Source organism: Lepidothrix coronata, unplaced genomic scaffold (assembly GCF_001604755.1).
Source record: "Lepidothrix coronata isolate B3197 unplaced genomic scaffold, Lepidothrix_coronata-1.0 Scaffold14, whole genome shotgun sequence".
NCBI classification, from domain to species: Eukaryota; Metazoa; Chordata; class Aves; order Passeriformes; family Pipridae; genus Lepidothrix; species Lepidothrix coronata.
Window position 1 is genome coordinate 1944285 of NW_016690194.1, and position 13011 is coordinate 1957295.

Below are 13011 nucleotides of genomic sequence, written 5' to 3' on the forward strand. Positions count from 1 at the left end.
GCCTGGGTCCCTAATGGGCCACAGTTCCTGCCAGGAACTTGTTCTTGTGGGGGCCCTCCATGGGCTGCAACTTCCTTCAGGGTACAGCCACCTACTCTAGCATGGGGTCCTCCCCAGGCTGCAGTGTGGATATCTCCTGTATAGCGTGTATCAGCATGGGCTGCAGAGGGACAGCCTGGTCCACCATGATCTCCATGGCCTGCAGGGGAATCTGCTGCAGTGCCTGGAGCAGCTCCTCCTCTCCTTCTCTATTGACCTTGGTGTCTGCAGAGCTGTTTCTCTCGCATTTTTCTTAGTCTTCTTTCTCACAGCTGCTGCATAACATTTTTTTACCTTTTCTTATGTACATGTTGACAGAGATGCCACCATTTTTGCTGTTTGGCTCAGCAGTGTCCTGCAGTGGCTCAATTTTGGAACTGGCTAGAGCCAGCTGTTTCTGACATGGGGGAGGCCCATGGCTTCTCATGGAGGCCATTCCTGCAGCTTCTACAGTACCAAAGCCTTGCCATGTAGACCCAATACAATATCATATGTGATGTTTCCTCTTACAGGGTATGTTAGCTCCAGGTAGTTTGATAACAAACATATTAGATTGAATTTCCAAGGGGGATAATGTCCATGTTTCAAAGTTATATAGTGGTTTCATATGGATTTATTCTGGCTATCCTCTTCAAAACTGTCATCTTATTCAGTTGTTCTAGATGTTTCTTCATGTTGTTCACACTGGAATCAGTTTGGATTAGACAGAAGTCCAAAGTGGAAGTACTTGTGTTTGTCTAGTAAGTTCCAAATTCCTATCTGTTTCCAGTGCTTTGAAAAAAAAGAATCCAGAGTTGACCCTATACTATTGCATGCATGATCTTGTTGCTTATGGTTTGCAAATAGAGTGGTCACAATAGTCTGCAGGCATTGCCTGCCACAGATATTAAATATATAAAAATTATAGTAGGTGACCTTTCATAACACATTACTTTAGCTTCTCTGTTTCCTTATAGAACTTCTTAGGCTACGTGGTTTAAAAAGTCTTACAGGCAAATGCCTCTTCATATTGTGATAGTGTTTATTTTCCTATTATATTCTCTCCTACTATTATCTTGCCTCCCTCCCCACAGTTTTCAGTCAAGCTCAAAAAGTTAGCCTCACTTTTCTGCCCCACCTATTTGAATTGAAATGCAGGTGATAATCAATACAAATAAAACATCAGAAAAGCCCCTGCCAGCCAAAATGAGTTATTTGGCTACTTTTGCCTGTACAATCCACTGTGTTGCTGTTTATTCTTAATTCCCAACCTCTGAAGAGCCAATGATCTAGTTGCATTCTCACAGATAGTCCTGCAGAAGTATGAGGAGCAATGCAATTGAGTAAAATGCCTAAATTTTTGCACATGGTTTTTGGTAGTCATTCAGTTCCCTTTAAAGAGCAACATGTATTTGGGCTGACTGTATCCCACTTCTTTTGCACACATCTGTCTGCTGTTCAGCATGGGAGAAAATCATTGAGGGGAGAGGGGCAAGTCATGGCAGATACATGATCATAAGTATTTATTTCTGATCCTTAAATATCCCCTTGAATATATAGTAGTTGAATACCTGATCACTTGCCTTTCTGGTTTAGCTGCATGTACTGGAATCTTCTTTTGTTAAGTGAAGAATGGGCCAGAATGTGAGTGCCTGGGGCTAATCAGCATGTGAGTCTCATAGGTTGCAAAGGTTCTGGCTTCTCCTTGAGAGATCCAGTTCCAGCCTTTTTAACTTTTATATATCAGGCACATACATGTTGGCCTAATATAAAGTAATCTTAACGGATTAAATGGTAATTGTCATTACAGAGTATTTGTTGCCAATGAGGTAAGAATTAATACCGAAATAAGGTTTGTTGGTGTGACTGTGAGTGGAGGCACTCTTCAGTTTGTTCAGAATTCTCTAATATATGTTAGAAAAATATATTAATATCAAAAACTCCAGTAATTTTTAGTTAAAACTTTCAAAAGTTTTCCGAAGTTGCTCCATTTTTGAGGTGCATTCAAGAGACCTGCCTTTCTGAAAATTCTACACAGCCAGATGATGTACACGCAAAGAGGAGCGTTGCATTGAAAAATCTTCGTCTAATTTCTTTTCAACTTATGATATGCAGCAGTCCACTAGGAGTATATTTTGTATTTCGAAACAAAGTATCGACTTAGCTTCTTTTGGTTTTGATGTTGCCTGTCCCTAGGTGTGCCTTTCTCTCGGAGAAGAGGTTCTGGATGATAAAGCACATACCTGAATCAAAACACAAAATGGTGTAAGAACAAGGGAGCAGAGTCCAAAACTGTCTTGAATAAATTTAGAAGGAGCAGTAGGAGCCTTCATCTGGCAACCTTGCACAGTTCCTTCCACGTACTTAGGAACAGAACACTGCATCATAAAGCTGAGATCCTTCAAATTCATGTTAAAGTCAATGACAGAACAAAGACTTGTATGTAATGTCCAAATTTTTCAAAAGTATTTTGATGAGGAGGAGAAGGAGTCTATTTACATGCAGATTTTGGAGTGGGCTAGTTTTTTCATCCTTTTGAATAATCAAGCAGTAGAAGTGTTAATTTAGATATAACTTCTCATCCCAGCTAGCACAAATGAATGAGCAATAGTTGCACAGAACAAGAGTATGATCAAATGGAAATTGATATTAAAAAAAACCCACAACAAAACAAAACAAAAAAGAAAGCTTCTCTAAGTAGCTGTAAGGCCAGGACCACTGAAACAATTTTTATTGGTTTGTATTTTTATGCCTCATACACATAGTGTATCTTACAAATTCAAACTTGTATTTGAAAGATACTGGAAATCAAAACAGGTGGTGATGCACTTCCCTGCAGTGGTCTGCAGAAAATGTGGCAGAGACAGTTAGAGTTTGTGAAAGGCACAATACTGACTTGATTTTTTGTTGCCATAGACATCCCAGTTGCCTTGGGACCCAGCTTTCTGAAAGATGAGATACTTACCTGTAAAGAGCACTAGCAGGTACATTTTCAGAACATAGGGGAAGTAGATTGAGAAGGCGAATGGAAATGGTAGCTTGATGGAGTATGTGCCAAAATATTCAAAATAAGGCAGTGATACACAAATTGCAAATGCTGTAAAACATGGTAAATCCTTAGTCAAAAGGAGGTGGAAGATCATCAAAAAGCTTTGTGTAACAGTTAATTACTTTTAAAGCACAAACAGCTGTATTGTATATACCTATGCATTAATATACCTATATATTCACATTCATATATATTAATACACATATGAACATTTTCTCCTTGAGTTCGGTTTTGTAGGTCTGAGGTGCTAATTGCTCTTAGTACTAGAATTAGCAAGTATTTCCTATTCAGTGTCAATCCTGTAGTTACAGTGCTTTCAGTGTGCTCTCAGTGGGCACTTTTCTTGAAGTAAGTATGATGATCTGCTAAGTATGGCCTAAACCAGTAAGGTCAACCTCAGTGGGGGAGAAGGGAGCTTTGGAACTTGCTGTCTAATGTGCTCAGTCTGGAATGGGGGAATCCGTTTGTCTTTTACGAGAGTATTTTTCTGCTTTACTCAGAAAAATGGACATTTTCCTATATTGTTAAAAAACAATCCAAAACCAAACAAAAACCCCACCAGACATACAAACTCCAAACGTCAGAGAGCTCCTATTAAAGAAAAAAGAACAGAAAAGAGAAAGAGAGGTGACATACAGGTTAATATGAAGATACATAAACTTTTATGACAACTTTGGCAACACAAGAAGAACTACCTTAAACGCAAATGGCAGTTAAAGTGATCACATTTTATTGAAGAATATTGAGGAAGCAAGTTGTTGGTACCTTTCCCACTTCCTTACCTTTAGCCAGAACTGAAAGGGGATAAAGTGGGATGCACAGTGAGAAGTTGAGCCATGTCAATGGTAGGTAGTATATTCCCATCCTTGCCAACATGCTGTAAGTGTATCTGCAGCAAGAGGAAAGCAGATGAGCTCAGAGGGCATGATGATGTCTTTTAGAATAAAGAAATGTTATTGAAAAATCCAAAGGAATTGCAGAAGAGCTTGGAGCTGCCTATCTCAGTAAATTTCAGAGTGAGCAACGGCTTTTTTAAGGCTCCATAGCCTAAAAGTAGATGGTTCATTGTTTTGGAGAGGGGGGTCTGTGGTGCTACCCCAGAGCAGGCAGACAGCAATAGAGCCCTCCAGACAGACAGCTCCATCAGAAACATCATGATTTCATACTGATCCATTAGAAAATGAATTTCAGATGGGGATATTGCATCTGGGTAGGTGCAGGTAGAATATGCCTATCACTTGGGACTAAGAAAATGGTAATTTATGACTGCTGAGCTAGCTAAATCATTGCTGGAGAAGGCTAAATAGGAAGGTAATTGCAGGAACTTAACCTTCCGTAGTACATCTGCTCCTATGCTAGACCTCTGAAGGGGTAGTAAGAGCAAAAAAACAAACAGTTGTGCTCCAGTGTATTTCATCATTTTATTCTTACTGTGGCTGTTACTGGGAGACCAGAATGCTTAGGACTTCAGTCTCCAAAGATGAGCTAATTCTGGTTTGATCTTAAAGTGGTACAGCAGCTTTCCAAACACTGAGAAACAGGTCTGATTGCTTTTTTGGTCAGCTGAAAGGCTTTTTGCCCTGTGGTCTTGCTAGAGATATGAAAATCTGTTACCCAAGATTTTCTGATAGATGAAACCAACATTAAACAAACTTTCTATATTCCCTTCTTATTAATTGATTCATTTTGCATCATACCTGGACTGTAGAAGAGTTTGATAGGCTGTAACTGTACCATTTTCTCTCAAGTTTGATCTCTGAAACCTCGGGATTGTCTCCATTTTTTATTATTTTTGCTTTTAAAGCTGAATCTCAACCTGATACAAAACAGGAAAAGGACGCAGCTACTCCCTCTCTATACAACTCCATGGGCTGTTCATGCTATAAGCAGGAAAGATCAGGTATAGAAAACCTTGCAGAATTTGCTCATGGCCACCATTAGTCATAATGCATAGTAAGTAGTCCTTTCAGGGATATTTATGTCCCCAAAGGACTATGTGGAAGAACTTGTAATATTTCAAGAGTAGTTGGATGGGATAGATCCCTTTCCACTTTTATTTCTTTAAGATACTAGGCGTGACACAGATGCTATAAAATAAATCAGGCAATAATTCTAAACCTATATGAGTTGTAATATGTTATTTGAATTGGTCACTTGCTCCTATAGACTACAGTATTTTGCTTACTAAGCAACTGCCATTACTGCTGTGATGCTGGAGCATGTTCTTTAGCAATGGTAGAAAATTAATGATGCATTGATTGAATTACTGTGCACTGACAGGACTTTACAGCCAATTCTGTTTATATTTTTGGCATCTCTCCAGCTGCACAGAACCCTTTCATTTCAGATTAAGTTCTACTACTTTAGCTTTACAAGCTTCAAACATAAATGGGATGGAGCAATAATAAAAATAATACAAGTAGTAGTCTATTAACACATGTACAAATACTCTGAAGCTGACTTAAAATCTCTATCAGTTCTGACACTTTCCTTTTTTGGATCTCTTTTATAACATGCATTTCCTTTGCTGCCTAAATCCATATTTTTCAGTCGGTCCCCTAAGCAATATATTCAAAGTAGCAGAAAGCTATTTAGCAGAAGAAAAAAAGATTTTGCTGCCATACATAGGTTACTGTGAGGGCTATGTCTTCTTAAAATGCTTCTTAATTCTGTACGTTTTACCTGCTGTAAGTCTACAAACTGAGGTGCATAGAGGCTTATGTTACATTTGAGAAGTATGTTTGTTGTCCTTGTGGTGTGATATATGCCCTACTACACCAAAATGCTCATCTCTGCTACGGGACCTCTTGGCTCTTTGAAAAGCACAGGTGCAATTAACCTAGAATAGTCTTTTCATTTTAGCAAGAAGTTCTGCTCGTGCTATACTGTGCTGTCAATCTTGGATCAAAGTGGATAAAAACAAAAAAATAAAGCAACAGGATGGTAAATCGCTTTCGGAAATTGGTGTTCCTTGGAAGGTAGTTGTGATTTCGTTTTAAATTTTTGTTAAAAAAGGCAAAGCCTTTGAACTACAAATGATAATGCATTATGTTACTGCATTACTCTGTCTTATATTTTTAAGTCACTCTGCCTCTCAACCATATGGATTTTTATAAAAAACAGTAAGTAACTTACAAGGCTCAAGCTTTACTTACAATGGATAATATGCTTTGCCAATTTTGAAACAATTCAATGAGCCTGCTGCACAGTAAGGGTGGGGTTCTGGTGGCAAGAATAACCCATTTTCCCCTCGTGGTTTTGATGTTGACTCCTTACCTGACCACATCTAATAAATTCCAAAGGAAAAATAAAACACACACGACATATTTCCCTTGAACTTCTTCCTGACTGTTGATCACGACAAATAAAACAATTATTCTCTCAGTGATCTGAAAAGAAAAGAGGATTTTGAATTCATGTAGCACCTTCTGTAGCTGTTATTTCTGTGCCATTTTGGCAAAATAGGAGGCCACGGGTGGATCCAGTTTCCTTTATGCAAATTCAGCAGTGAATGTTTTGTTTCTTGGCCTGCTTTTGTTCAAGATCCCATTGGCCTTCAGCACAGGCAACTGGAGACTGCTGGCTGCAGCATCACAGATCTGCTGTGGTAAGTGTGGAGGTTTGCTTGCCAACCGGCATGATTTGGGTTTGTAGCCAAGGAAACCTGTGGCTGAACCGGCTGAGGTCGTGGAAGCAAGGACTACTCCCACTGCACACGGGTGCCTGGAGGGCCAGCAGAGATGACCTTCCTTGCTCGTAGGCTGTATGGGAGGCAGTGGGATACAGAGGGCACTTCTTGGAGGGGTAGTGTGCCGGAAAGTACTAATCTCACACTCCCAGCTCTGTTTGCCATAACTTAAGAGATCTGTGTCTCAAGGCATCTCTGTCATGTAAGATTTGCAGAAAGAGGGAGGAAAAGCAGAATTCCTGTTTTTCCATCTTATTCTTGACTGGGGGAGGTGGATTTAAGCTTGTCACTTACGTGAATGATTGCCACAGTATTTATGTCATAAGATTTTTCTAGTAGTTGAACTTTATCCAACCCACAAGGTATGCCTTTACAAATGAAGAGATAAAAGTGGATTAAACGGGCAGTGTCCCCAGCTTAAAATAAAGACTTTTGTGGTACCAAAGCTCAAGAAATTAAAAACAAGTTTGTCTTTTTGCAGCTTTCCTGGAAAAGTTTCCTAACGGTATCCATGCCCTGCCCTGCAAAGTAAATATATTAGTACTGCCAAGAATTTGCTTGTCAGGCTCGCCGAGAACATTACCAATTCACTCTGATTTACACTCTATTTGAAAGTGTTGAAGGAGAAAACATGCATCTAATCAGTTAGTATGAATCAATATGGCTTCATTGTTTGTTTTTTTTACCCACTGCCATGTCTTCCATAAGATACCTTAGGTTTAATGATTTCAGAGGTTGAGGTGTCAAGTCAGTGAAAAGTTGTGAAATGAAAATGGATTACCAAAGTTATTTTTATAAGCACAGTTATTCTTCACTGGTGTCCCCTTTTCCCCTTACTCCTACCTTAAACAAAATAAGAACTTTGCCTTTTAGCCAATTTGTGTGGTAGTTTTGCTACATAATGTTTATGGGTTCCTGTATGGATCATTTTGGGACAAACTTTTTTTTTTTTTGCAATCCACATCTGTTGCATAAAGCAGCCTTCACTTCACTATTCAGCCAAATTACGTGAGAGCAATTTTTCATACAGAAAGAAAGCATGTCTATCCCCTGGGGATCTGGTTCATCTTGGAAAGCACTGAGGGGCCACAACAGCTAAAAATGGTTTTGCTGCCTCTAACGCTCTCCTGACTGTCATCTTGTGTTGCTGATCCCATAGGTCCCTAACTGAGGAATTGATTTCCAAGAAGGTCAGATGTTGACAGACTTCTGTATATGTGGGCCAAGAAACAGAAAGTGAGAGGTAATATGTCCTGTGTTTGTACTGTGATGCTGAGGAACCTGACAAAAACATGGGGGAACTGGAAGTACTGATTCAGGATCTGAAACCAGATAGAACAGAGGTAGGAGAAACATGGCAGGACAACCATCACAAGAGGGAAAATAAAACAAAGGTAAAAGCAGTGTGAGCACTGAATGGAATTGTGTGCTGGAGAGAACAGATAAAATAGACCTGAGATAAAATTGTTAGATGAAGGGTGGTAAAGAGTGCAGCATTGGTGATGTGGGCATTTTGCTACTGACTTTAACATCAGACTGAGATGTGGAGAGAGAGTTCTGTTGTTATTGAAGAGCTATTTCAGGGAGCTGCCACAGGAAATTGTCCTAGAGACCAAGGCCTTTTCCTGATAATGAAAAGATGGACATGTTTTTAGATGTCAGAGCTGGAAGATTTTCCAAATGGTCACTTGCTTTTCAAGAAGCAGCTCGGTGGAAATGCATTGGAAAACAGCATGGGTCAAATTATCAGAATCTGATTCCATATCAGTGAGAGAAAGGACAAGCAGTAGGAAGTCACCATCCCCAGTTTCAAAAGAATGTGCACTGGCTAGTGAGACAGAGTGGCTATGGAGACCCACAATTCAGCGTCATGATCTGGAAGTGGAAGAGGCTGTGGATTTCCTTCTCTCATTAGGGCACAAGCAGAAACCCGAGAGGCAGATTTCCTTCATCAGAGGTTTGGGAAGTGGAGTGATGGAGGCACTCAGCTTTACTATTTGCACATGATGGAACTTGGTAATCAGACAATAAACTATGTTAAGCACCTGCAAGAGCAGGAAACTGAACATGATACAAAGCTGCGCCCCCTGTGGGTCTTCTGTTCCTGTTAGACTGCAGTCTCATCTGGCCAACAATGGGATGCACAAAGCAGCCACCAGACACTGAAACCGGAAACAACATGTGGCCTTACTCTGGAGCACGTCCGCAGGCAGGACACAGACTTGGCTACTCAGAGCAATTGTAATGTCCCCTTGAGGACAGGCAGTGGCATCCTACCTCTTTCTGCATAAATCAGGGGGTTGCCTGCCTGCTTGCCTTTTTTCTCTTTCAAGACATTGTGCTCTTTTGCAGCTCATTCCTTTATGTAGCATGCATAAATCAAAGGTAGCTGCAGGGGTTAATCAGAGACTGGGGACCTTCTCTGCAACTGACAAGCTACTTGAAGAAGAGGAGATTCCAGTAAATGTCTGTTGATATTGTGCCCCTATACACACCGTATCTGTATACATATATACATGGAGTCATGTACATATATAAATATACACGTGTATGTGTATACACACATATACACACACAGATAAAAAGCACATGCTACTGCTCAGCAATGGATCATTTCCTGTATGGATCATCTGTCTTTGCATGAAGGAAAATATGGGATTCTCTTTTGCTGCTCTCTTGCTTAGAAAAAAAACAAACCAGCAAATCCCCAAGTCCTATGTTTTCACATTCATAAAAAGAAAATATGTGCTAACATGTCACAAAGCATAATTACAATGGTTTCAGTTTTCTTTCCTTCTTTAAAATCAAATTGGAATTTCCTTCCTCTCCCAGCACTGATCTCTCACAGAATACAGCAAGTTCTGTAGAAGGGCATAAATTTCCACAAGGCAGCCTGTGTTTTTGAATCAAGTAAATGAAACAGAGCAAATTTGGCGAGCTGAGGTTTGGGCAGGAGCAGACAGCACATTCACTTCCATTTTTTAATGACTGTGATTGCAGTATCATACTTGGTAGCTGAAACCCTTACACAGCTCTTCAACTCAGTGAATGTTTAAAAAAAAACAACAACAAAAGAAAGTGAGAAAAGTGCTACTAAATATTTAAAGTTTAAAATTAATGGTTTTATCACAGTAGTACGTTGGTTTTGGTTTGGTAAATCAAATCCTGTTTGCATAGGATGAAGAACTGCTGTTTTGTTCACAAAACCACCAATCTTTTTTTATATCTTTTCTATCTCCTTACTGAGGTACCAGTCCCATCTGCCTTTACTCCCTGGCCAGACTGTCACATTTTATTTTCTTCTGTTTTGGTGACAAAGACATGTTGTCCTGCCCTCCTCCAACTCAAGCTGCAAATGCCCTGAGAGACATCCCTTTTGCACGAGCTTTGCAACTGTGCCCTGTCTTGCCTTCCCCCAGCACATCCATAACACAGGACTCATTTTCTTTCATGGTGTGACTTGGCCTTGGCCTACCTAACCCTTCTCAGATGCCTGGTGGCCTGAGACTTTGTCCTTCAGTGGGAAATCCTTTCCCAAGCAACCCAGTTCTGAGGACTCAATTCCTGCAGTTAGCAAACTATCAGCAGACTAGGCTCCCTGAGGAAGGGTGCAGGTGGAACATTCAGTGTAGTTCAGCCTGGGCTTGTCCCCAGGGGCGGCCATGGCTGACATGTGCAGGTCATGAAGAGAACTTTGAGAAATGGTCTTACCTGCAAAAACCTGGGGAGGAGACGGCTTTTGTCAATGCCAGTGAGGATGTGCAGGATCTCCAGTATAGATAACAATTGGCAAACACGCATTACAAGTCCTATGGAGTAAAATGTGTCAGCCAACGAATCTACAGACAAAGTGAAGAGGAAAAGTAGAGGATAGTTATACAGTAAAGGTCTGGAGCAATTGCTGGGTTAGCTCTTGTCCTATCACCACTGGAGATGTAGAGAAGTAAAGTTCACACAGTACCAAACTTCTGGGTAGCAGAAGCCAAGCTTCAGGGAGTGGAAGAGGCAGTCTGTTCTGTGTGTGGCTCTGATACAGAGGCAGGGAGCTGAGATAGTAATTAAATTCCCTATATTTAATTCATGGGCAAACACTGTGCTGGATGTGTTGGTTTAGAGATACCACTTTAGGATATTTCTAAATGGGAGGAAATGTTGAGCAAATGCATGAGGAATGTCTAAACATGAGGAGATGTTGAGTTCCTGCTTGTATCCGTACGCATGGCACTGCCTAAAACAAGTAGATCAGAAAGGAGGCATTTTATATGCCTACAACTGTCCACCATTATAAATCTTCACTAGTTTTCTATTTTTGTGTCTTAACTCCAGGCAATAGAGAGAGAAATACATTGTAATGTCTTTGGAGATAGTCATGTGCAATAACCACTAACATCTTCTCTCCTGGTGGCTTCAGTAAGATTAATGTTTGCCATAATAACTGAACCTAGTCACTTTTAGGTCTACGTCTAAGTCAAATGTTACTAGCATGCTGCTGAATATTAAAGCCCATTAGCAAAATGAGCTTCATTCCTTATGTAACAGGGACAGAACATAGGTACCAGGAATTTGTTCAGTCTTTTTAATGGAGTATTTTCCTAATTGAATTATAGTCACATACTCAGAATCTTAACTTAATCTCTCATTTGATATTTCTCTGTGTCTGTCAATGTGTCTTAAAATGCTTAAGGAAAATAGAGAAGGAATCCTACCTTTTCCAAATGTCATGAACCTGATGATCATATTTGTAAATATCCATGAATGTCCACAGAATTGCATTAAGTCGTACACAAACAGGTACATGTTCATGGTAAAGCTGTGGAAGTGAAAATAAACCATATGACAACAACATTGTAAGAAATTGCACCCTCTTTGGACATGTTAGTAAATCAAAGAAAAAGAGCTGAAATTGAGAAGAGCCCTGCTGAGAAGGACTTAGGGGTGTTGCTGGATAAGAGGCTGGACATGATTCAGCAATGTGCACTTGCAGCCCAGAAAGCCAATTGTATCCTGGGCCTCATCAAAAGCAGCGTGGCGAGCAGGTTGAGGGAGGTGATTCCGCCCTTCTGCTCTGGTCTGGTGAGACCCCACCTGGAGTGCTGCATCCAGCTCTGGGATCCCCAGCACAGGAAGGACATCGACCTGTTGGAGTCCAGAGGAGGGTCACCAAGATTATTAGAGTGCTGGAGCACCTCTCATACGAGGAAACATTAATAGAATTGAGATTGTTCAGCCTGGAGAAGAGATGGCTTCCAGTATCTGAAGGGAGCCTACAATAAAGGTGGAGAGAGACTATTTACAAGCATATGTAATGACAGGACAAGGGGGAATGGTTTCAAATTTAAATAAAGTAGGTTTAGATTAGATATTAGGGAGAAATTCTTTACTGTGAGGGTGGTGAGGCACTGGAACAGGTTGCCCAGAGAAGTTGTGGCTGCCCTATCCCTGGAAGTATTCAAGAGCAGGTTGGATGGGGCTCTGAACAATGTGGTCTAGTAGAAAGTGTCCCTGACCATGGTAGGGGGGCTGGAACTAAATGATTTTTAATGTTACTTCCAACCCAAACCATTCTATGATTCTGTGAAATGTAAAAAAATCATTGAAAACTGTCTCTTAGTGGTTGTAAAACAGAACTCTGCCTAATGGATCAAAGGCTCTCTTTGGGAGAGATACCTAGGATATGCCCAGAAAAAATTTCTGAGTTTCCACCAATCATTAGGGTGAGCTGTGGCCATAAACTGAAATGTATGCCTCCAGAGGAAAAAGTAACTAAACAAAGATACTCCACTGACTGCTGGATTCAAGTTGCATTTCATAAAACTAATCTTCTGTTGGAACAGAAGCACTTTTGGAGCTATTCTAACCTAACTTTTATGGATAATCTGACTTTCTGCAAAACTTCAAAGGCTCTGTGTGGGAGAATACAGAGATTATGAGTCATGGAAAGAATGCCTATAGGAACAGGTCCCTCATGGCGGCAGCTCTCTAGGATCAAGCAGAGTGGAAAGACTTATTTGCGTTTTTATTGTACGGTTCTACCCCGAATTCTGTAATTCCCTTTACCTTCACGGTTTCCCTGTACAGCGCCATGTTCTCTCCCCGAACCAGTCCCCGCCTCTGCACAAGCATTATTGGTCGTCTCATCTGTCTCTCCCCAATCCCTGGTTTGTTATTGGACTTTGGTCCTCCTGTACCCCCCACTGGCTAGCAGAGCGCTAAAGCCACTCCCTTTCCCCCGAACCCTTGCCCAATCACGTTCCCC

General features: G+C 40.7%; 1 protein-coding gene across 6 annotated transcripts in view; it reads right to left on the minus strand.

Moving 5' to 3' along the window:
- Nucleotides 1-712: 712 nt before the first annotated feature.
- HACD4 (3-hydroxyacyl-CoA dehydratase 4) overlaps nt 713-13011 on the minus strand; it is a 186710-nt gene continuing 174411 nt past the window's right edge. For 4 of the 6 annotated variants that reach the window (XM_017806089.1, XM_017806088.1, XM_017806090.1 and 1 more), the window contains exons 2-7: nt 11462-11565; nt 10467-10594; nt 6344-6456; nt 3850-3956; nt 2984-3115; nt 713-2261 (exon numbers count right to left, since the gene is read on the minus strand). In XM_017806089.1, coding sequence (XP_017661578.1) covers nt 2179-2261; nt 2984-3115; nt 3850-3956; nt 6344-6456; nt 10467-10594; nt 11462-11558 — 660 coding nt within the window. In that variant the 5' untranslated portion in view covers nt 11559-11565 and the 3' untranslated portion in view covers nt 713-2178. Of the gene's footprint in view, nt 2262-2983; nt 3116-3849; nt 3957-6343; nt 6457-10466; nt 10595-11461; nt 11566-12812; nt 12845-13011 lie in introns of those variants that run through there. The other 2 variants (XM_017806092.1, XM_017806093.1) reach the window with 2 other exon arrangements.